This window comes from Neovison vison, chromosome 5, assembly GCF_020171115.1.
Source record: "Neovison vison isolate M4711 chromosome 5, ASM_NN_V1, whole genome shotgun sequence".
NCBI classification, from domain to species: domain Eukaryota; kingdom Metazoa; phylum Chordata; class Mammalia; order Carnivora; family Mustelidae; genus Neogale; species Neogale vison.
Window position 1 is genome coordinate 29,922,956 of NC_058095.1, and position 25,002 is coordinate 29,947,957.

Below are 25,002 nucleotides of genomic sequence, written 5' to 3' on the forward strand. Positions count from 1 at the left end.
AATATATGAATGTGTACACTTCATACAATGAATGATCTGATTTATAACCCTGTTCCATTGTTTAGATACTTCAGAGTATTGCCAATCATGTTCTATTCACAAAAGAAGAACATATGCGGCCTTTTAATGATTTTGTGAAAAGCAACTTTGATGCAGCACGGAGGTAGGATTGCTCTATTTGACTCCAGTACTGTCAGTTTCATTTAAGTCTGTTGCCCACCCTGTACTAGGTCTACATGAAGCTTTTGTGTAGGTTTTTGCCTTTTTCATCTCTAGGTCAAGAGCAGAGTTACTCTTTTGTTAATATAAGAGACAGTGGCTAAATAAATCCATATTCTTTATAATTTAATAATGATTTCCATATTTGAAAACCAGCAGGGAGTTTTGACACATCTGTTAAAGGATTTGAGGTTGCTACAATATGGAGGAAAGGAAGAAGAAAAAGATTCCTTCTAGTACAAACTAAAACCAAAATGGTATACATAATGCATAATAGCATATAATGACAATTTTTTTTTTTTAATGTTGAGTTTGAGTTGTGTTTATCTGTAAATAGGGATAATACTTTTTGCCTACCTGAGTGTGGACTTTAAAGTGTCAAGTGAGATAGCATATGAGAAAGTACTTTGTAAATATAAGTTAAGGTCCAGAATTCTTTTTCTATTATGTGAAACTAATTGATCTCATAGTCTGAGCTAGATGTGTACAACTCTGTCTTCAGTTTTTCATAATGGTTCATATCAATTTCTTTGTAGCTGGAGTTCAAAAGACATATTGTTGGACTGCAAGCCATATTGGAGAGAAAAGCAAATGTCAGCATAGGATTCATATTCTAGCAGATTGACCACCCATAGAAAGTAAAGAGAACAAAAGTTATACTCCTGGCTCTGACCTGATAGGCTGTATGACTTTGGGGAGGTCTTTCTTTTGTCTTGTCTTGGTCTCTGTTTCCTTATCTATAAAGTACTGGCTTCAATCCAAAGTCTCATCCATCTAACTTTGTTGTGGTTTGACTTTAAAACCTACTCTGAAGCCAAAGCCAGGTATTAGAAATGGAAAGCCAACTTTCTCCTTTTCTCCTCTTGTTTTGTTTTATGACAGTCATGTGTGAATAATGTCTTAATCCTCCATACTTCTAATCTCAGTTATTTTACAAAATTACTTCATATAAATTTAATTCAGACATAGATATGGGTATATCTGGTTTTAAAAATTCTAATGATTTTATACTTTTTAAGGTTTTTCCTTGATATAGCATCTGATTGTCCTACAAGTGATGCGGTAAATCATAGTCTTTCCTTCATCAGTGATGGCAATGTGCTTGCTTTACATCGTCTGCTCTGGAACAATCAAGAGAAAATTGGCCAGTATCTTTCTAGCAACAGGTAGGATTTCAGAGTCATGAGATTTTGAAAATTTAGTTTTAATTTATAAAAACAATTTGGTCCTGAATAATGCTTTTTATTTTGCATCTGCTCAGAATAAGAACTGGTTTGAAAAGAGAAATGTAGAACTCTAGACTCTCTTCAAAAATGAATAGGCATGGGGCGCCTGGGTGGCTCAGTGGGTTAAAGCCTCTGCCTTCGGCTCAGGTCATGATCCCAGGGTCCTGGGATCAAGCCCCGCATCGGGCTCTCTGCTCAGCAGGGAGCCTGCTTCCTCCTCCTCTCTCTCTGCTTGCCTCTCTGCCTACTTGTGATCTCTGTCTGTCCAATAAATAATAAATAAAATCTTTTTAAAATAAATAAATAAATAAATAGGCAAAGAGTTCCTTCAATATTAAATGATCTATAAGCCTGCCTCGGTGATACATACTTTTTTTTTTTTTAAGTTTAAGCCGAGAAATCACAAATTAGCCCTTTGGGTTTTTTTCTGGTTTGCAAAACATCAGACGTGCACACAGTGTGGAGAAGTTTAAATTTACTAGAAGCTCAAATGAGTATTGGCATCTGAATTTGAAGAGTAGCTCATTTTTGGGAATATAATAATTAAAACATTGCCAGTGTTCTATTTGTGATAACTCTCAAGTATATGCAAATAAGGCTTGATGCAGAAAACCCTCAGTAATTAAAAAGGGTCAACTTCGGTATTGTTTTATTAGATGTTCCTAGTTAAAGTCTTTGTGGCCTAAATCACTTGCTATCCTTTCTAGTTGTGTATGTTTATAAAGGATCCATGTTCCTATGCGTGAGGAGTTCTCTTACTCAATGTAAAATGAGTCCAGAAAATCTTAAATGCTAATAAAAATGGTATATTCATTAATGGGAGCGTTAGAAAACCATGAAGCTAAAACTAACTAAGTAGGAGATGGTGGTTTAAAAAAGAGAACATTTTAATCCTTCATGAATTGTTAATGGATTAAAGTGATACGGGCATGACTGATATGTGCCCTAAAAGAGGAAGACTAAACATGCTTTATCTGTGTCACACTAAAATAAACTGTGCAGCCTTTAAATGCAAACATTCATTTCTCTTACATAATTCACATACATAATTGGGTAGTTTGATGCTACAGTTTTTTTTTTTAATTCAGTTGTCTTAAAAAAATACACATTCTAAACATACAGAAGAGTATAGGCTATAATATAATAGAGACCCATGTCTACTGTCTAACTTTGACATTAGTTTGCTGTTTTACTTTAAATTTTTATAACATTTTATTTCTTGGGGGAAAAGATACAACTTCCCTCTAGGTAACTGACAAAGTAAGGAAATTATATGTACGTATAACATAGTTTTGTGTGTTTGAAAATTTTGCAGAAATTATATACTAAATATAGTCTCTTCACACAATATTCTGATATTATTTAATTTAGGTTAGTGTTTTACTGGATCACTGTATGAGAACTTATTTTCACATTTCTTAGTTGATATTTAGGTTTGTTTTTTGCTTTTCTCTCTTTTAAATAGTAGTGTAATAAAATTCTTCATATTTATCTCCTTGTGTATTTCCTGAATGTGTAATTGCTAGGTTCTTGGCTGCACACAGCCCCAACTTTACTATATAACTGCCACATTACTTTTCATGGTATACATGCTGATTTACATTTTAATCAGTTCTGTGTGAGAGTACCTCTGTGTACACATCCTCACCAAAGTTAGCATTAATAAACACAATTTTTACCAGTTTGATTTTTTTGTGTGTTATGTTAGTCACCATAAATTACATTAGTTTTTGATGCAGTGTTCCAAGATTCATTGTTTATGGAGTTTGATGCTTTTTGTGAAACAGTATTTTGTTGTTCTTGTATAGTTTTAAATGCTGAATTGTTATTGAAAATCCATATTTATCCTGATTAAGCAGAGGTCTGATATGAGGGACAAATATATCCCAATTAGTAAAGCCTAGTTTCTCAAGAAGGATTCTTTTTGTCTTGTGAAAAGTGGATCACAACATTATTTTAACTACTGATCGTCTGTTTAGTGGTAGTGGACTAAGAATACTAGAAAAGAAAAGAATTTTTATGTAAGTTTTATAGTTTGGGGAGTGGTCATATTTCTAAGATATCTCCATCTTACAAGACCTTGTGAGGTCTTTTTGGTGCTATTTACAAGTCAGCAAGAACGACTAGCTGACAGAAGAAAAGCAATGATAATCTAAAGCAATGTATACTGCTGAATGTGAACTGCTCCTGTTTTCTAAGAAGTTTGCTCTATCTAGGGATCACAAAGCTGTTGGAAGACGACCTTTCGATAAGATGGCAACACTTCTTGCATACCTGGGTCCTCCAGAGCACAAACCTGTGGCAGATACACACTGGTCCAGCCTTAACCTTACCAGTTCCAAGTTTGAGGAATTTATGACTAGGTAAGGTACCACGTTGAAATAATGATTGCTCGCTTTTGGTTGAGGTGCAACACTGACCACTAGGCTGCTTGTTAGATATACTTGTATTTCTGATAGAGGATTATCAGGAAAGAGGTGCCTAATGACCACATGGGTGTATTTTGGGATCCCACTTTTTTCTTATGTTATTTATTGTTGACATTTGCTTTGTTTTATATTTGATTTTCTTATAAAAGCAATGTACTTTGTCATTTTGCTTTGAGGTGTTTTGAATTTAATACTTAGAAGGGAGGGCAGATAATCATATTATGGTTAAGGGCAGTCCTATAGCTCAAAGTGAGTGATTTGCCCAGGATTCGGCACGTAATTCAGAGATCTGTGATTTTACATTCTGAACTCTTTCTACCACACTGTAGTGTTTTTCAGAACCCTTCCAAAAGTTAATGCTATTAACTTCATTCAGATTGAGACTCGGAAAATTCAGTATTTTTCAGTATGGCTATAAAATTCCTGTGGACATTTGTTTTGAATCTCATTTAGGAGGATTTTGTTTGTGAGGTGAAACATCCTTATTGTTAGATACTCACTTTTTTGATGTTACAGCAATTGCAGCATGCTGAATCCTTTAGTCTTTAAAGGACTTTTCATAGTATTTCACACTTAGTCACTTAGTAAGTACTTCTTTAGTGACTGTGGGTGAAGTGTTTTGTTTGTTATATGTGCCAGAAACAAGTAAAAAAGCAGAATGTGACATTCAGAAATTAATTCATATCACAGATTTCCATATAATAAGCCTTGCATTGTAATTGCCTGTCACTGATCATATTACATATAGGTCATAGTTGTGTGCACATGCCTCCAATTCTTTGATACCGTTAAAAGAATGTGTGAATACATGGGACACCTGGGTAGCTCGGTTGGTTAAGTGTCTCTTAGTTTCAACTCAGTTTGTAATCTCGGGGTCCTGAGATCAGGGCCGCTCATCAGGCTCCACTCAACACAGAGTCTGCTTAGGATTGTCTCTCCTTCTCCCACTCATGCTCTCACGTACTCGCTCGCTCTCTCTCTCTTTCTGTCTCTCTCAAAAAAAAAAAAAAAAAATTATGTATGAATATGTAACAGTATCCTTGCCAGCTTAATTTTTATCTTTAGCTCTGTTATATTCATTTCAGTTTAACATGTGTTTATTCCTAATGATTGAAGAAATATTTGCACACAAAATTTTCATATTACTTCATTGAGCATTGCATAATACAAGAATATAAAACTATTTTTTATTCAGCATTACTGAGGACATCCTAGCCATTTTTCTACTTTTCTAAGAAAACCTATTTATTGATCCTTACCTAAGACCCTAACTTCCCTTATAAAACAACCTTCTATGCTTTTGAAGACTAGATGACCTAATATATGGGAGACATTTTAAACAGTGTCTGGTATATATAGTGTTTATATATAGTGTTTAATAAATGTTAAGTGTTATTTTTGTTCTCAGCTCCACTGATGCTCTTTGAGACCCATTTTTCTTTTAAGGAAATGAAGGTAGCTTTATAATTTTCTCAGCTGTAAAGATAAAAATTGTTGAATTACTCAAAACTTAGAAATCTGAAGAAGAAAGTAAAAAATTCTCAGTCTTCTTAGAGACGTGTACCTCTTAGAAATAATTTAGTTGACATCAGGCAGATGGCCACACAATCATTTATCTATACACATGTGTACCTATTCTCTTATCAAATGATGTGTAAGTTGTTTCCATTAATACTAAACAAACGCTGACCTGGTATCAGCAACATAATGAATTAAGATAATACAGCCTCTCTCCCCAACCCTCTTCAAGACACAAGACACCTAGAAATAGTACATAAAAGGAACTATGTTTTTAAAATATTTTATTTTTAAAATACGTAGCTGGAAGAAGATTTCTGAACACATTACCAACATATCATTAGTATGGTGGAAAATAGGAAAGAAGTTAAAAAATGCAGATGACAGAATGAGAAGGTCCAACAAGCATAGTAAGTGTTTCAGAAGTGCAGCTTAGAGAGAATGGTGAAGAGGTAATACTTGAAGACACAATGGATGAAAATGTCCCAGGGTTGGTGAATGACATGAATCTTCAAATTAATTATACACACACTGTGTATTCAGCAGAATACATAAAAATCAGTCATACTTTTTCAGAAATATTTTAAAATACACAGGGGAATTTAATATATGATAAAAAGTGTGTTCAGAATCAGGGAGACCAGAATGGACTTTTTTTTTTTTTTAAAGTTTTGGGATTTGCATTTATTTTTTCATTTGTTCACTCATTCCAGTATAAGTAACATATATTGTTACATTTGTTTCAGGTGTACGGTGTAGTAATTCAACAAGTCTGTACATTACACAGTGTTTATCACGATAAGTGTACTCTTAATCCTCTTGACCTATTTTCCCCATCCTCCCACCCAACCTCTCCTCCAGCAATCAGATACTTTCTATATCTTTTTTGTTCTTTTTTCTTTGTTATTTGTTTTGTTTCTTAAATTCCACACATGAGTGAAATCATATGGTATTTGTCTTTCTTCAACTGATTTCACTCAGAATTATACTATCTAGTTCTATCCATGTTGTTGCAAATGGCAAGATTTCATTCTTTTTTATGGCCAAATAATATCCCATTCTATATGTATACACACAAGTTATTTTTTTTTTTTAAAGATTTTATTTGTTTATTTGACAGACAGAGATTACAAGTAGACAGAGAGGCAGGCAGAGAGAGAGAGAGGGAAGCAGGCTCCCTGCTGAGCAGAGAGCCCGATGCGGGACTCGATCCCAGGACCCTGGGATCATGACCTGAGCTGAAGGCAGCGGCCCAACCCACTGAGCCACCCAGGCGCCCCCACACAAGTTTTTTTTTAATCCATTCATCTATCAGTAGACACTTGGCTCTGTCTTGGCTATTGTAAATAATGCTGCAATAAACATAGGGGTCCATATATCTTTTCAGATTAGTGTTTTAGTTTTCTTTGGGTAAATACCCAGCAGTGGAATTATTGTATCATTTGGTAATTCTATCTTTAATTTTTTGAGGAACCTACATACTCTTTTCCACAGTGGCTGCTCCAGTTTGCATTTCCACCAACAGTGCATCAGGGCTCCTTTTCCTCCATATCCGCACCAACACTTGTTTCTTATGTTTCTAAATTTAACTGTTGAATGAACTTTTAATAAATGGTGTTGGTACAATTGAATGACCATCTGGAAAAAGGTGCTTATACCATTTATGAGGATAAACTCTCATGAAGAAGGAAACATGTGCAAAGGAAGGCCTTTTAAATCATTCAGAATCATAAACCAATAAAGAAAATGTTGATAAATTGAACTCTTGAAAAAAATTGAAAACTCAGTTGCTTCTAGAAAAAAAAATACCGTGATAAAAAACAATCCTATGGTTAATATTGCTGCCCAGTACTTCTCTTAGGATATTCCTAAGAACTACTCAGTGTGTTTCAAAGAGTAACACCTGAAAATTTTTGGTATTTGTTACAAAATTGCCTTTCAGAAAGTGTTTTGCTTTTTAAATATTTTGCCATTTTACATATTTTATCATTGCTCTAATCATGGGTTTTTAAAAATACTCAATGGACAATATAAAGCCTGAGTTACTCTGTTTTTGTTTTTTTCTTTCAGGCATCAAGTACATGAAAAAGAAGAGTTCAAGGCTTTGAAAACATTAAGTATTTTCTACCAAGCTGGGACTTCCAAAGCTGGGAATCCTATATTTTATTATGTTGCACGGAGGTAAGAACTTCTATGTTTTAGTTTCTCTTAACAGAGTTTTAAAAATAATAACAAATGTAGAGAGACAGTAAGTTTGGTTTTTCCCATTTGACTTTACTGGAATTGAAGATAAGTTTACCTGTAAGAATATAGCTGGATAAATAGCCATCATCACAAAATTATAGTGGTATATTAGAAATTGCTTTTCAGGAGACCTGTTTCCTCTTGGCTTCTCTTTCTTAAAATCAGTTTTTTTTTAAATACTTCCTACAGTGGATTAATTACCAATAATAAAAAAATTGCAAAGTATCTTGTTTTTAAGCTGTATTCTGAGTAAACATATCTACAGCATGACAATCAGAAACACTTCTTTTTAAGCAAAACTAAAACTTTAAGAATCTGTTTCTAAGAACTTTCAATAATATGCTGTGTATGACGAGATTGGGGTTACTTAACAAATAATTCAGAGAAGCTGTGGGAAATTTCTATAAGGATGGCACAGGTGACAGCCTGGAAAAATGACTGCATTTTTTTCATTATGTCTTCAGTCCAGGCTAGTTCCTTTGAAAGCCTTTCTGGAAATGCTGTGAACTCCTTCTTAACAATAGGCATGAGGCTTGCTGTGCTCTCACTGCCATGGTCTTTTCTTTCTTGCCTCCATACTACCTTCCTTTGGGAACTTACCTGTGATACTAAGTTGGTGGTTTTTACTTCTTCATGCTGATGACATAAACTCATGGTATTTGAACTTTAGAGACAATGTGGTGTAACGGACCATTGGCTTTGGAATTTTAGGACTATGCATAATCTTAGTTTTGCTATTAAGTAGCAGAAGGAATTAATCTTCCCAAGTTTCTAACAAATTTAACAGTGCGTAGGGGATAAGTGAGGGCTGAGAAATAGTGGGGGAGGATTGAAGAAAGGAATGTGGAAGGTGGGAAATTCGTTTAGTCAATAATCCAGATAGCGTTAAGACCAAGGAGTCCCAAGCACTGGGTGTTACGGAATTAGGAGTATAGGAACTTGCATTTACCCTGAGCTCTCCTCTTGAAAAACCCTTGAGTAACATCTCTTCATTTCTCTTGAGAGTCTTCTCTCCACTTTCATACCAATACCCATTTCTAAATTGCCTAAGATAATTTTAATTTTCTTGTGTAACAGAGATGAACCATATTTGTATTTCAACCCCAACTTTTAATGCAACCAGTGTTTTGGCCCTCCCTATTTTGTCAAAGTAATTAAAGTGAAACATTGGTGAGAGAGGCAGATAGATATGTGTCCTCCTCCCCCTTTAAATTCTTGTTAGTTTGTAAGTAGCAAAGATATCTGGAAAGCCTCAAAACTAGGTTTTCCCTTTAGGATCGGAAAGTGTAAGATTGTGTTGCTTACAGGTTCTAGAAAAGGCCTGATCCAGACACCCTCTGTTGGATTAAAACAGTGAGATTTCCAGGAAACCTATAGAACATGATGACTTCAGAGTGCTAAATAATTCTTAACTCTGTTGTTTTATTAGCTGCATAATCTTAGATGAGTTTTTTCTGAATCTGTGTCTTCTGTTAAAAAAAAAAAAGGGTGCGAGGGCAGCACTTATAAAAACTATCCTGTCTACCTCTCACATGAAGTATTTTGTGACTTCAGAGTTCTGTACAGAGTACATTTGAGGTTTTCTTTTTTTCATTTTTGGTTTTTGTTTTTGGATAGGACTCTCACAGTTTCAGATTTTCAGTACTTTGAACTTTTCACTTAGACTTCCTGGCGCTCCTCTCAGTCTTTATTTTCACCTGGTTTGAAGTCTTAGCTCCAAGATTCTTGAGCACCACAGTAACTCAGAGCAGAGAAAGGCCCACTTCCACTATGGTACAAGTCCAAAAGAATATGGTGAAGGCTTTATCTCTATGTGGCCAGCTTTGTCAAAGAACACTTGGGTTTGACTTCTCTTTTGATATTCCTGTGTTTCTGTGACTTAGACTACTGTGTATTAGTGAATATTTTTTGACCTATAGATTCCATTCTCCTTACAGATAGTCCACAAACATTTTAGACTTGAAATATGCAAAACTTGATTTAGTATGTATTCAAATTTTTACACCGTATTTTCTTTCTCAGTTACATCATTATTCTTTCCCATGCTAGAAACCCTAATCATTTTAAATTCTTACCTTTTTCTTTTATCCTCCTCATTGTCAGTCACCTAGCCTTGGTTTTAGCTGTGGGACCCTGACAAATCAGTTACACTGTTTTAGTTAGGCCTTTGTTACTGCAAAGAAGACATTCTTATTTTCTCAGAAAGGTAGGCCTCAGGAAAAACATGAGTTACACAGCAGAGACTGCCTAGGTGTAGACAGAACTAGGTGGCTATCAATTCTGGAACTAGTTCACAATCTTTGACTCTCTCTTGGCTTCATAGTCAGCTCTACTTCCTGTTTTTTTCTCTTTTGGTATCCTTTCAGTTTTAGCCACAACTACTAACTCTTTCATTACCTCAGCACCGCATACTTCAGGTTCCAAAAAGAGAATGTGGTTCAGCTAAAATACACCTGTTTGACAAAATGTTTCACGCTAAGTGCTGGTCAGCCAGTGTCTTTCTGGCCTGCTGCTTAAGTCAAGTATATGCTCCTGACTGGCAGTCACGTGATTCAAAATAACCACCTGGTGCTATTCTTTTTCAGGGGCTGTCTTTTGGTATTTGTTGTGATTTTTGTTTCGTGTTTTTTTTTTTAAAATTTGATCTTAATGGTTCAATATTTCTTTTAGGCACCTTGAAAATGCCTTTTGAAATCATTTTTCTGCCACCACCATTCCTGAGACTCTCTTTACTAGCTCTTACCTATATGAACGCAGCATTATCCTCCCACTTCCTAATCCCCAGATAACTTCTTCCAGGTCATCTTAACATTGCATCTGGAGGCAGACCAGTACAAATCTCAACTTGTCTCTCTTGATGTGTTAAAAAACACCATAGATTCCTCATTTGAAGTCCAGGCTCTGTAGTCAGACATGCAGGGTGCTCTATAATTTTGACCTAATTTAGTTTCTAACCTTTCCCTGGTATTCCCTCCCATATATTTATGCTCCTACTTTATAGTAGTTAAAGTACCATAAATAAAAGAACAATTGTTGCAGTCTTGTTTATGGTGGCAAAAAAAACCCAAACAAACAAAAAACCCAAAAACAATGTAACTATGCTTCAAAAGGGGAATTGTTGAATATATAAGGATACCTCTATATTATGGAATATTATGCAGTGCATTAAGTTTATTTTGCTTGTTACAAGTAACAGAAATGAATTTCAAACTTGTGTAAACCAAAAAGGACATCATTTGGTACATATACCTGAGGAGATCAAGATATGGTCTGGCTTCTTACATGACCGTGTGCAGAGCTTTGAACAATGTCATCTGCAAAACATTGTCTTCTCTGTCTCTTGACTCTACTTCCTTTGGGTTGATATTATTCCTAGAAGGCTTTTCCTGTGGCCAGCAGTGTTTTGTGTTCTCAGCTTACCAACTGAGGGAAAATGACCTCTTTCCCAGTAGATGCTGCAGAAGTGCTGGTTTTACTGCCTCATGTGAGTCACATGCCAATTCCTGAAGCAGTCACTACGGCAGAGGGGTGGAGTGTCTTGGTTGTCTAGGCCCGAATCATGCACCCATCCCTGGAGCTTTGTGGTGACGCCAGCCCAACTTGAACTGCATGAACTGAAAGAGAGGGCACCAGGGGCAGAGTTTCCCAAAGGAAAATTGGATAGCAGATCCAGGATGAGGAAAAATGGATGTTGAGCAGGTGAAAGTAACAGAAGTCCTCCATTATACTTTAAAAAGAGCCAGGAGGACTGGGTCTTTTTAAAGTATAATGGAGGACTGACCATTGTCATATAACTATGTGTGCACAGGCATATGTAGACTGAGAAATGTGTGAAAGTAGACACATTAAGCTGTTCACATTGCTTATTGCAGGGGAGGAGTATTATTGGAGAAGGTAGAGGACCGATTATAGTACTTGTTATGTGCCTCTGATATGACTTGTTGCCAGGACACAGGTTATTTTTGAAGAATAATTAAAAATAAAAAACCTAAAAGTTCTAACAAAGAGTTTTCCTCTTAGGAATATTGTTGTACCTGGCAATTGCTTTTGGGATAGTAGTTAGTAGTAATAATAATGGTAACAGCTAACATTTCCTGAGTGCTTTCTGTGCGTCAGGCAAATTGTGCATGTGATAGAATTTTCCTCTAACCCTAACAGTAACTTTCTGAGGCCTTGTGTGTGTGGTTTTTTGTTTTTTATTCTTTTTTAAGATTTTATCTGTCAGAGAGAGAGAGCACAAGCAGGGGGAGCAGCAGGCTCCCTGCTGAGCAAGGAGCCCAATGGGAGACTCGATCCCAGGACCCTGGGATCACAACCCAAGTGGAAGGCAGACACGTAACTGACTGAGCCACCTAGGTGTCCCATGAGGTGTTGTTACTAACAATGATTGACATGTATATAAACTGAAACTTAAGAGAAATTGTTGGTCATTCCCAGACCTAGCTGTCAGAATGACCTGGAAAATTAAAACAAGCAAACATATCCCCAGGCCCTACCATGAGCTACCAAATCAAAATCTCTTGTGGAGGGGCGCCTGGGTGGCTCAGTGGGTTAAGCCGCTGCCTTCGGCTCAGGTCATGGTCTCAGGGTCCTGGAATCGAGTCCCGCATCGGGCTCTCTGCTCAGCAGGGAGCCTGCTTCCCTCTCTCTCTCTCTGCCTGCCTCTCCGACTACTTGTGATTTCTCTCTGTCAAATAAATAAATAAAATCTTAAAAAATAAATTGTTCCTTTTAAAAAAAAAATCTCTTGTGGAGAGCCTAATTTACGTATTCAACAGGCATCCAAAGTGATTCATTTGTAATCAGTTTATTACTGAAGTTATGAAATTGCACTGGGTTATGTATTTAACTCATGGTGGCACAGTTCTTGAGAATCAGCTGGGTTTCAAACCTTAACAACTACACTATTAATGACGTGGTTATTACCAGTGTGAAAGTTAGGTACAAGGTTTTTGGGCTAAATCAACCTTTGTAGACAGCATGAAACTCTCTAATATTTATGAGATATGTTTCTACAGGGAAGAGTTTTGAATTCTAGGCATCTAATTTACAAATGACCTTTTAAACACCAGATAAAGGTTTACTCAGCAAAATAATCTTGTCATTGGACCAGCTGTATTATGCATTACAATAGTTAGCAGTCTGGCTCAGTTGGAAGAGCATGTGACTCTTGATCTTGGGGACATGAGTTCAAGTCTCATGTTGGGTGTAGAGATTACTTAAATAAATAAGAAAAACTTAAAAATTTTTTTCAAACTTCCCCTCCCCCAGAATTGGCACCTTTTTTTACTGTGACAACATATTACTATTTCATCTTTATGAACTGTGGTGACACAGATAGGTGCTTGTTGTTTTGTGCAGTACTGTAGTATTTCCTTTAAGATGTCTACTTACTGGGGTGCCTGGGTGGTGCAGTCAGTTGAGTGTCCTACTCTTGGTTTTGGCTCAGATCATGATCTCAGTGTTGTGGAGTCAAGCTCATTGCAGAGTCTGCTTGAGATTCTCTCTCTCCCTCTGCCCCTCCCACTTGTGTGCGCTCTCTTTCTAAAGTAAATAAACACATCTTAAAAAAAAAAGATTAGCATTTGCTATTTAATAAAAAATAAAGCAGTACAAACATAACACACGCCAGTCTTCATTCCCCATCTCCTATCCCCCTCTCTCACACATAGGTGTACTTTGGTTAAACATCACCAACATAATTTCTTAAACTTTTAATGTAAAAATCTGAGTTTCTGTTCAATTTTGCAAACATTTAAAAGGCAAATGTGTAGTATTTTGCTTGTTTTGGCATTTATAAGGAAGGAAAGCATTATATTGAGGTAATTATTAAACTTACACAATGAAAATTTACAACTTAATTAAGCTAGAATAATGATAACTTCCTAAGAAATAAGCTGAAATAAATTTGATTTTCTTAGCGTGCTTGTTGTAATTGAGCAGATAGTAATGAACTGAGCTAGGAGTGCAGACCATTCAAGTCCACTTCAGCCTGAGCACACACAGAACAGCAAGCATAGTATATAGAGAAGAAAGTGAATGTTGACCATTGGATTCAGTGTTGTGCTACCACTTTTCATAGTATTTCCATTTCTGGTCATGACTATCTTTGGGCTCACTGTTGTTAACTGAGTTGTCTTGGCATTTGAGATCATCTTCATATTTGAGATCATCGGGAGGTTTGAAGTTGTCTTGGATTTTGAGGTTGTATGGAGATTTAAAGTTGTCTTGAAACTCAAATTTGTGTTGGCATTCAGAGTTGTCTTGAAACTTGGGGTTGTCATGGAATTCAGGCTCTTCCTGGGACTTGAGTCTGTCGTAGACCCAGAGGTCATCAGTTCTGTAGTTATCCCCGAAGTGTTAGTGACAAACAGGAGGAACAGGCTGATGAATGATAGCTTGAACATCATTTTCCTGTTTCAGAACAATTAAAGAAATTTACTGACACTTTGAACACAAATCTAAGAACCAGCTTTTTTTTAAAGGGGGAAAACTGAAGGAAACCTCCTTCCAGTCCTGGGGAAATGCCAGTCTTTGGTTTAACAGTTTCATAGTTTTTGGGGCGCCTGGGTGGCTCGGTCCATTAAGTGTCTTGTCTTCAGCTCAGGTCAATCACAGATTGAGCTCTGTGTTGGGCTCCCTGCTAATGGAGGAACCTGCTTCTCTCTCTCTCCCTCTGCTGGTACCCCTGCTTGTGCTCTCTCTCAAATAAATAAATAAAATCTAAAAAAAAACCAAAACAACAATATCACAGTTTTTAAGGTAGAGGGAAATTTAGAGGAATCAATGTCCGTTCCTTCATTTTACAGATGGGCTCAGACAAAGGGCACAAGTTCTTGTGGATGCATATCTAAAAATGACCAGAACTAGAACTTGAGTCTGACTCTTAGTCCAGAATTTGTTAGTAGATCTGGAATGTGAAAGCATAGAATAGACAAAGACCTAAAGTTCAATAGTAAACCATTTTTAAAGTAAGGTTAATTTTTATTTTTTTAAGATTTTATTTATTTATTTGACAGACACAGCGAGAGAGGGAACACAAGCAGGGGGAGTAGGAAAGGGAGAAGCAGGCTTCCCACTGAGCAGAGAAGCCCATACGGGGCTTAGTCCCAGGACCTCAGAATCATGACCTGAGCTGAAGGCAGCCATTTAACAACTGAGCCACCCAGGCTCCCCTAATTTTCTTTTATCTTACATTCAAATCTAATAGGTTGCCACATCTGAGATAATACAGTTAGCACATGTTGGTCATGGTTAAATATTCTTTTTTGTTTTGTTTTGTTTTTAACTTAAAGCTCACACTTCAATTTTAGAACTCTAATTTACATTTGGTTCTAATATATAATTCAGAAAATTTCAAATTAATATTACCTTTCGATGTTTTTTCTTTGAGGATTGTGAACTCAGGTTTTCTTCAGTGTCTTGTGGGGAATCTTAACTTCTACTGTATGCTCTTTAAATATAATTAGTGAGGAAGTCACGTGTTCTGAACTTGACCTGCCATTTACTCTTTGAAAATCTCCTATTGGGTGCTTTCCAAACAACTGGTGTAAGCACACAGACCTTGGCAGAGATCAAGGAAGGCAAAGTCTTTCCAAAATCTACATGCTTTTTTTTTTTTTTTTTTAAGATTTCATTTATTTGTTTGTCAGAGAGAGCACACACAGGGCAACTAGCAGGCAGAGGGAGAAGGAGAAGCAGGCCACACTCTGAGCAAGGAGCCTGATGCGGGACTAGATCTCAAGACCCTCCGTTCATGACCTGAGCTGAGGGCAGATGCTTAACTGAGCCACCCAGGTGTCCCTCTACTTGCTTAAGGAATCCAGTGAATATATCTTTTCTCATTCCTCTTATCTGTGTATTCATTACATAGTTTCTTCACTGCACTGACTAGAGGAATATGTTATTTTGCGTGCTGTGATTATCATGACTTACAATCAAGTAAGTATACTAGAGATAGGTGTCTTTATTTTTCTTGAAGGTCTTGTAAATATGTTTATTGGTAGTTTCTGACCATGGTTATTTTGAAGTATTAAAAAAAAATTTGGGAATATAGCATTCCAGACATTTAACAATATATAATTAAAGACACCTATAGAGAAGAAGTTAAACTTTATTAATATAAAACAAAGAAAAGGATCGCATATGAAAGTGATACTGTCATACTGCATTAACAGAGTTGTTTTTAAGTAATTTTTTTTTTAAAGTAGACTCCACACCCAGTGTGGGGTTTGAACTCACAACCCTGAGATCAAGAGTCACCTGCCTTGTGACTAGGCCAGCCAGGTGCCCAACAGAGTTTTTTGTTTTTGTTTTTGGTTAAAGATTTATTTGTTTATTTTAGAGAGAGAGAGAGAGAGAGAATGAGACAAAGAGGCAAGAGGACTCCCTGCTGATCGCAGAGCCTGATTCAGGGCTCAGTCCCACCACCCTGAGATCATGACCTGAGTTGAAATCAGGAGCTGGGGGGCACCTGGGTGGCCCAGTGGGTTAAGCCTCTGCCTCCGGCTCAGGTCATGATCTCAGGTTCCTGGGATCAAGCCCTGCATCAAGCTCTCTGCTTAGTGGGGAGCCTGCTTCCCCCTCTCTAGCTGCTTGCCTCTCTGCCTACTTGTGATTTCTGTCTGTCAAATAAATAAATAAAATCTTAAAAAAAAAAAAAAGAGTTGGTTGCCCAACCAACTGAGCCATCTAGGCACCCCTCCCAACAAAGTTTTATATATAGATTAAACCATCCACATTGAAGCACATTAAGTATATTCTTTAAAGAAATTTTGTCTTTTGATTACTTCTTTTCCTTGATAACTAGCATACAGGGAAGAGTTTGGTTATATTGTGCTAATGTTTTCATTACATTGGCCAGCACTCTTTAAAAATTGCAGGGCTGTGAACGGTGGTGTTGACATACAAGGAAATTGCTCCATAAATGGCAGAAGTACAAGTCGGTACATGTTCCTCACTTGTTTTACTTTGCTGTAAGGATTTATATTTCTCCTGAATGAATAGAACAGTGCTTGCTACATCTTATTTATATGGTACATATAACAGAGAACCTCACTTAATTGGAGGTTAGTGTGTTAGACCTAGAAGTCAGCATAAAAAACCTCTTAGCAACGGAGTAGAATTTTTTAAACCAGAATACTCAGGTAATGCGCTGGTAACTCCTAGTGATGCTTCAAACACTTCAGTCTCAACTTATTTAAAATTTAAAATTCAGAACTTTTCCCTTTCCCAGTTTCCAGCCCAGATAGTTTCTTCTCAATCTTTCTCAGTTAATTACATCATCACCTAGCAAAATGGCTCTCCAACCTTGGACTCCTCATTACCTTCTTTTTCATACTAATCTTAAGCTGCCTGGGCATTGTGATGATAATTAAGTAAAATTTAAAATTCTGAACTCTCCAGCACTCTGATGCTCCTAAACAAAAATCATTTGCCATCCATTATTTAGGCCTTTAAATACCTCCTGCCTCTGTTCATTTGCATAGCCTTCCCTGTCTGCCCAAGTACTTCTTCCGTGTTCAAAATTTTGTGCTTCTTTCCAGCTCTAACTCTAATGGTGGTGCCTTTTATGTGAGCTTTCCCTAATTCTACACTTCAGAATCAGTCATTTTAAGACTTCAGACTTTTAGAGCACTAATCAGAGTCTGCTTTTTACCATAGAAGTATCCTAAATCTTTCTTCCACCATATTCTTGTGTTTCATCGTCCGGCATTACCTCTTACTCTTTGTATCCCCTTTACCTGCTAGCACAGTGAGTGGTGGGACAGAACAGGACACAATGAACATTGGACTATATGGCGGTATCTCCTTTGTTTTGTCATGTTCAAGGGCTGATATCATTAATGATGTCAAAAATAATAAGAGCCACCTGGTCATTTGCTGTTTTCCCAAGTGTAAGTTTGCCAGTCACAGGTCTCAGTTGAAGTCCCATCTCTGTTTTCTGACTGCTGTTTGAGAGAGTTTTGTATTTGTATAATGTGGATCATAGTGCACATTCATAATAGCTTTATCTGCAGTTCTGAGATCCCAAATCCTCCGAAAATGTAAAGTTTTGCCCAAAAAAGAAAAAGTTTGGTAACAAAACTTACTTGGTAGAAACTTCTAACCTGCACTGGTGTGAGGCTTTTCATTATTACTAGTACTATCTATATTTGTCCCACTTAGTGTGGATTATGTAATACATAATACGACTAGTACTTATATTTGTGTTTCTACTGTTCCTTCTTGGTACGTTACCATACCACTCCAAGCATCTTTGTAGTTAGATGGTACTATGTGACTGTGTCCTGGTCAGCAGAATGTAGATTCCCCTGATGTGTCTCCCTTCCAGGCCTTCTCACCATTCTTCATCTTGTTCTCATGTCAGAACCCACTAGAAACAGAGGGTTCAGCATGGGGCTCTTAGATGTGATTGAACTGCTGGGTGACATGATACAAGTGAGAAATAAATCTCTGTTGTCTTTTGTTGAGGGTTATTTTGGCATTGTGACAGAAGTTCGTGCTGATTGATACACCTGTGCGCTGGATAATTTGCCTTTGCCTCTCCAGATCCACTCCCTCTACCTCTCCACTCTGTTGTCCCCTGAGAGGCTGCCCTGTGTGGAAGATAGCATTGAGCTTCTTTCCTCATTCATTCCATGTGACCTGTTGGAAATAATGTATTCCTGCAAGGTCACTGTGGGTTGACTGCATCCCTCTGTGAAGATAACAGTTTTTGTCAGGCAGCCCTCTCTGTGTCTGGTGTCTGGTAACTGCTCCTTGCTCTGCTCCTTCAGGTCTGCTCTCTCTCTGTCTTTTATAGTTTTCCTATCTCTCTTATACTAAACCCTTCCCCCTCCTTAATACATATTCTCCAATAGCTCAGTGTGAGTGTGTCGTCTGTTTCCTGCTGGAACCCAAACTACTACAAACAATATGTGCACTGTATTGTCTTCCTCAAAATCTGAACAACTCTAAATTTGGAAGTATGTCTTGTCCCAGGGGTTTCAGATGAAGGATTGTGGGGTCTGTGCCAAGCTTATAGGTTTACTGTGAGTATTAATTGTGATAATATTTGAATGGCATTCAGTACGGTGCCCAGCATATAATAAGCATTGGGCAAATAGTAGCCAGAATTGATGTAAGAATAGCAATTATGTTGTTAATTTTTTTTTCTGGGAAATTTAAATTTCTCATACTTAATGCTGGCGCTTTAGAACTAGCAAGCAATTAGAAGAGCAGTATCTTCCTTTACATACTTATATTACCTTGAATTGGCCTACCTTTTTTTTTGTTTTGGGTTTTTTTTTTTTTTTGGCGTTTCTAGAACTTTCTACCTTCACATACTCTTTCAGAACTCTTAAAAAATGGAGAAAAGTGTTCTTATTTATAAAATCATCTCAATGCTCATAAATTTTGTGTAGCAATTTCTTGAGAATTCCAAGCAATTTGAGTATGTTATTCTAGAAACAATTAGGCCCCGTCTTCCCATCCGTAACTTTTCTCTTTGGTCTTTGAATTTTTGTCTCATAAATAGGACACTTAAAAGTTTTCTTGGGTGGCAGTTACGCAAACACTTTTGGCAATGAAGAACTTTTTGCTTTTTAAAAGATAACGTATAAGGGCGCCTGGGTGGCTTAGTGGGTTAAAGCCTCTGCCTTCGGCTCAGGTCATGATCCCAGGGTCCTGGAATCGAGCCTCACATCGGGCTCCCTGCTCTGCAGGGAGCCTGCTTCCTCCTTTCTCTCTCTCTGCCTGCCTCTCTGCCTACTTGTGATCTTTCTGTCAAATAAATAAATAAAATCTTAAAAAAAAAAAAAAGATAACGTGTAAGTATAATGCTGTGGACACTTATTGCTCCTGTGCCTTATGTCGCTTAAATTGAACATTTTGGAAGTTATGTATGTTTGGTTAGTTCAGAAAGCAGTTAAGGTGTTTGGGGATTGACGTTTTTGTCATGCTACTGGTGCGCTTTTACCTGTATTTGAAAGTAGAATATTTAAAACATTTCAGGAGTGTGTAGCACAAGTAAGTGGCTTTCTTTATTTTTTTTTAAGATTTTATTTATTTATTTGATAGAGAGAGAGATCACAAGTAGGCAGAGAGGCAGGCAGAGAGAGAGAGAGAAGCAGGCTCCCCGCTGAGGAGAGAGCCCGATGCGGGACTCGATCCCAGGACCCTGAGACCATGACCCAAGCCGAAGGCAGAGGCTTTAACCCACTGAGCCACCAGGTGCCCCACAAGTGGCTTTCATTGTGGACAGTTACTTGTAAAGAAACCATTTGTGAGCCCCCTGAGAAAGTGGATGTACAAATACACATAAGCAGGATATTGTTATATTAGACTTGAATGTGATACCTTTTAGAATTGTGCTTAAGCACTTTTCTCTTCTGTGGTAAAATACCAGCCTTTTTGTTTTAGAACTCTAACAGGAAAAGATAACACATTTCCCCTTAGTTGCAAAATACATGTTCCACAGGCAAATGTCTGTCTTGGAACAAGTTGTTTCCTAATTTTATAATACTGTAAGTCTGTTACCTAATTTTGGCTTGTTATCATTTATTCTTATTTTTTTCTTATTTTATTTTATTTTTATTTATTTCCAATGGGAAAAAAGTAATTTAGTTTTTAGGAGAGAGATTCTATTTCTTTCTCTTTCCTTCCTTTGGGTAATGGTATCTCCATCTTCTTTGAGCTCTGAATGGAAGCCTTAACATCCATCTTTACTTCTACCTGCTCCTAACCACATATAACTGATCAGTCATTAAGTCTTACTGATTTTGCTTCAGAAATTTTTTTATGCTTTATCCTCATATTTTAAACTCTGTTTACAGTTTAATCAATTGTCAAAGCTGAGGTTAGCAAACATTAAAGTAAAGGACCACACAGTAAATATTTTGGTGTAAAGCCCAAACCAGAAAGATTTTTTAGTTTGTTTTTTCTTTTTCTTGGGGGAGGGGGATTACTTTGTTTTGAACAGCTTTTTAAAAATGTTAGAGCCTATGGTGAGTGCTATGAAATGTGTAAGCCTGATGAGTCACAGACGTGTACCCCTGTACCCCAGGGACAAATAATACATTATATGTTTATATGTGTGTGTACACACATACACATACATTGTATGTTCATATATATATATATATGTATATATACATATATGTGTATACACACACACACACACACCCCACACACACAAAATGTTAGAGCCATTCTTAGTTTGCAGGCCCTGCAAAAACAGGCCACAAGGGCATGTAGGCAGTATATTGCTGGTGGACCACGATTTGCTCATCTCTGGTCTAGGCTATTACAACAACTTCCTAATTGGATTCCTTGTCACCAGGATATTACCCCATCCTCTCCATTTTCCACATTACCACCAGAATGATTTCTCTAAAATATGACCATGTTACTTCCAGATAAAACTTTTTATGTGCTCCTGTTAGCTAAATTTTCATATGTAAGACATTTATATACCCCCTTTGGTAATGCCAAATGAGCATTCTGTACATTACTTTTACAGTGGTCAAAAAGTCCTAAAACCATTTGTTTCAGTTGGTCATTTAAGTTTAATAACAGAAGACTAGCCATCACAGTGTGTAGTAACATCTATAGAAGGATGGTTGAGACCTTGTATTATAAGGCCTAGCCTTGAGCTTCAGCAGCACTGACCATCTTACCGTTGGCCTTGGATGCCCTTCGTTTTTTTGTTTTGTTTTGTTTTAAAGATTTTATTTATTTATTTATTTATTTAATTGACACGGGAGAGAGAGACAGTGAGAGAGGGAACACAAGCAGGCTTCCTGCTGAGCAGAGTGCCCAGTGTGGGGCTCAATCCCAGGACCCTGGGATCATGACCTGAGCTGAAGGCTCATCAGTGAATGAGCCACCCTGATGCCCTTCCTTTAATGTAGGGCAAACTCCTACTATTGATTCAAGACCCATCTTAGTAACCTGACCCATTATTCCTCTAGGTAAGTTTAAAATATAATAATAATAACAGCTTTAGTGAGATCAAATTCATGTATTTTAAAATTTACTTTTTTTTAAGTATACAGTTCAGTAGTTTTTAGTATATTTACTATATTAACTGAGTTGTGCAGTTATGTCTACGTTAGACATTTAATCACCCCCCCCCAAAAAAAAACCCATACCCATTAGTTACTCTTTTTTCTGACCCCATTCACACTTCCTAGTCCCCGGCATCCATACCTTTATGGATTTGCCTCTTCAGGGACTCATACAGTATGTGCTCTTTTGTGATTGGCTTCTTTTAGTTTACAAAATTTTTTCAGGGTTCATGGAGGTTGTAGCATGTTATCATTACTTTATTCCTTTTTATAGCTGAATAATATTCCATTGCATGCACATACCACATCTTGTTAACCCATTCATCTGGTCATGGATATTGTTCCATTTTTTGCTATTATCAATAATGCTGCTATAGATATTCATATATAATTTTTGTCTGGATATATGTATTTTACTTTCTTAGGTATGTATCTTTGGAGTAGAATTATAACTTGATGTTTAACCTTTTGAGGGTTTGCCAAACTGTTTTACAAAGCAAGTTTATCATTTGACATTTCCACCAGCAGTGTACAAAAACTTAAATTTCTCCACTGCCTCATCCAACATTTGTTCTCCTCTGTCTTTTTAAGGCAAATTTTGGCAAAATACCTCCTTACTAAACCATTGCATATTCTATTATTGTTTAACAGTGGTGATATTAGAATATAATTTTTCCTTTTTTAATTGAAATATAATTGACAGATAATCTTTTATTAGTTTCAGGTGTACAACAAAATGATTCAGTAGTTGTATATATATTGCAAAATGATTATCACAATAAATCCAGTTAATATCCATCACACGCATAGTCATGAAATTTTTTTCTTGTGAGGAGAATTTTTAAGATCTACTCTTAGCAACTTTCAAATATTTAATACAGTATTATTAATTATGGTCACCATGCTGTACATTACATCCTAAGGAATTACTTATTTTATAACTTGAATTTGTACCTTTTGACTACTTTCTCCCATTTCACCCACCCACCCCCAGCCCTTGCCTTTGGCAACCACCAATCTCTTCTCTGTATCTGTGTGTTCACTTTTTTGTTTTTTTAAAATCCACATGTAAATGAAATCATACAGTATTTGGCTTTCTCTAATTTATTTCTCCTAGTGCAATGCCATGTGTCCATCCATGGTATAAATGGTAAGATATACTTCTTTTTTATAGCGAATAACATTGTGTGTGTGTGTGTGTGACATTTTCTTAATCCATTTCATCAGTGGACACTTAAGTTGCTTCCGTGTCTTGGCTATTTAATTTTTAATTTTTATTTTTTTAAAGATGTCTTCTTTTGAGAGAGAGAGTATGTGTGTGTGCACATGCACAGGAGGAGAGACAGAGGGAGAGGGAAAGAGAGAGAGAGAGAATCCTAAGCAGACTCCCCACTGAGCATGGATTCCCAACACAGGACTCCTTCCCATGATCCTGAGATCATGAGTTGAGCTGAAATCAGGAATCATATGCTTAACCAACTGAACCACCCAGGTTCCCTCTGACTATTTTAAATAATGCCGCAGTGAAGCTAAGGGTGTATGGAATATAAATTTTCTGTTCTCCTCTTGGAGTTTTAGCTCCTCGGTCTAGATGTCTTTATCTAGAAACCAAGAATGTAGCAGAGTAGGTGGTAATTCATAGAATACTTAATAAATGAACCTACCTTTTAATTGTTATATTTAATCATTCAGTGATAGTATTAAGACTAATTACCAGTTTAAATTATAGACACACGTGACTATAATTTGAAGGAAGAAGACTTGATTTAATAATAGCAATTAGGATTGGAGTTCTAAATTGAGCCAAAAGATTTCTCTAGTGGTTTTGTTTTCTGCCTACTTGGTTTATAGAAAGAAGTATGGTGACCTTGGGTGTTAGTGAAACAAGGCTTTTGTTTACTCATCAAAGATGATTTAATGACTGATTCTGAATAATCTGGTAGTTGTGACTTGACATGTGCTATAAAATAATACGATTAGTGGCTACAATCTATGTATTGCTATAAAAAAAAACAGTATTTTTTTTTTTTAAGATTTTATTTATTAGAGTGAGCAAGAGTGGCACAAAGGGGTGGGAGGGGCAGAGGAAAATGGAGAGAAAGAATCTCCCACAGACTCCATGGGAAGCACAGAGCCTGATGCGGAGCTCAGCCTTAGGACCCTGAGATCCTAAATCTCCTGAGTCAAAATCAAGAGTCTGACACTTAACTGACCATGCCATCCAGGCACCCCACCAGTTGTTGTTGTTTTAATGAATTGTGGTTCACCTCCTTTAGTGTAAGTATGTGATCCTTGAAAGGAGATAATCCCAAGATGTCCTGAAGAGCTTTGAATATATAAAACAACATGGACAAATTATAAAACCAGCAATTAAGAGTAAATACATCCAGGGGCGCCTGGGTGGCTCAGTGGGTTAAGCTGCTGCCTTCGGCTCAGGTCATGATCTCAGAGTCCTGGGATCGAGTCCCGCATCGGGCTCTCTGCTCGGCGGGGAGCCTGCTTCCCTCTCTCTCTCTGCCTGCCTCTCTGTCTACTTGTGATTTCTCTCTGTCAAATAAATAAATAAATAATCCTTAAAAAAAAAAAAAGAGTAAATACATCCAAGTGACTATTGTTCCTTTCAGAAGAGTCCCTGTTGGACGTGATATACTTCAAATCCTGCTGCCTTTGAGCACAACATTTAAAGGAAATTGTTTTTGGGGACGCCTGGGTGGCTCAGTTGGTTAAGCAGCTGCCTTCGGCTCAGGTCATGATCCCGGCGTCCTGGGATCGAGTCCCACATCGGGCTCCTTGCTTGGCAGGGAGCCTGCTTCTCCCTCTGCCTCTGCCTGCCTCTCTGTCTGCCTGTGCTTGCTCTCTCTCCCTCTCTCTCTGACAAATAAATAAATAAAATATTTAAAAAAAAAAAAAGAAAGGAAATTGTTTTTGGAAGGACTGTCAAAGTCTGAAGTCTATTTAGATATGGCAAGAAAATCTTCATACTTGAAATTTTTTTGTTAAGACAAAATGTCAAGCTAAGTAATACTGTTTTTTGTTTAAAATGAGTTTTTTCTTATGTGACTTACAAACTGGCCCTTAGTAATACTTGCATCATGTGTGACATTTATGTTAAAAATTAAAATCAGGGGGCACCTGGGTGGCTCAGTGGGTTAAAGCCTCTGTCTTTGGCTCAGCTCATGATCCCAGGATCCTGGGATCGAGCTCCACATTGGGCTCTCTGCTCCTCGAGGAGCCTGCTTCCTCCTCTCTCTCTCTCTGCCTGCCTCTTTGCCTACTTGTGATCTCTGTCAAATAAATAAATAAAAATATTTTTAAAAA

General features: G+C 37.1%; 1 protein-coding gene and 1 long non-coding RNA gene across 8 annotated transcripts in view; one reads left to right on the forward strand and one right to left on the reverse strand.

The window, feature by feature from the left end:
- The window catches only part of NF1 (neurofibromin 1), a 253,323-nt gene that overhangs the window by 143,401 nt on the left and 84,920 nt on the right, over positions 1–25,002 (forward strand). For all 7 annotated transcript variants that reach the window (XM_044248346.1, XM_044248352.1, XM_044248351.1 and 4 more), the window contains 4 exons: positions 66–163; positions 1,239–1,385; positions 3,662–3,808; positions 7,463–7,573. In XM_044248346.1, coding sequence (XP_044104281.1) covers positions 66–163; positions 1,239–1,385; positions 3,662–3,808; positions 7,463–7,573 — 503 coding nt within the window. The remainder of the gene's footprint in view (positions 1–65; positions 164–1,238; positions 1,386–3,661; positions 3,809–7,462; positions 7,574–25,002) is intronic.
- Positions 13,210–15,291, reverse strand: LOC122906435. Its single transcript, XR_006384535.1, has 2 exons — positions 15,008–15,291; positions 13,210–14,050 (listed from the first exon to the last, which is right to left on the reverse strand). It is a non-coding gene; the product is annotated as an uncharacterized LOC122906435 (long non-coding RNA).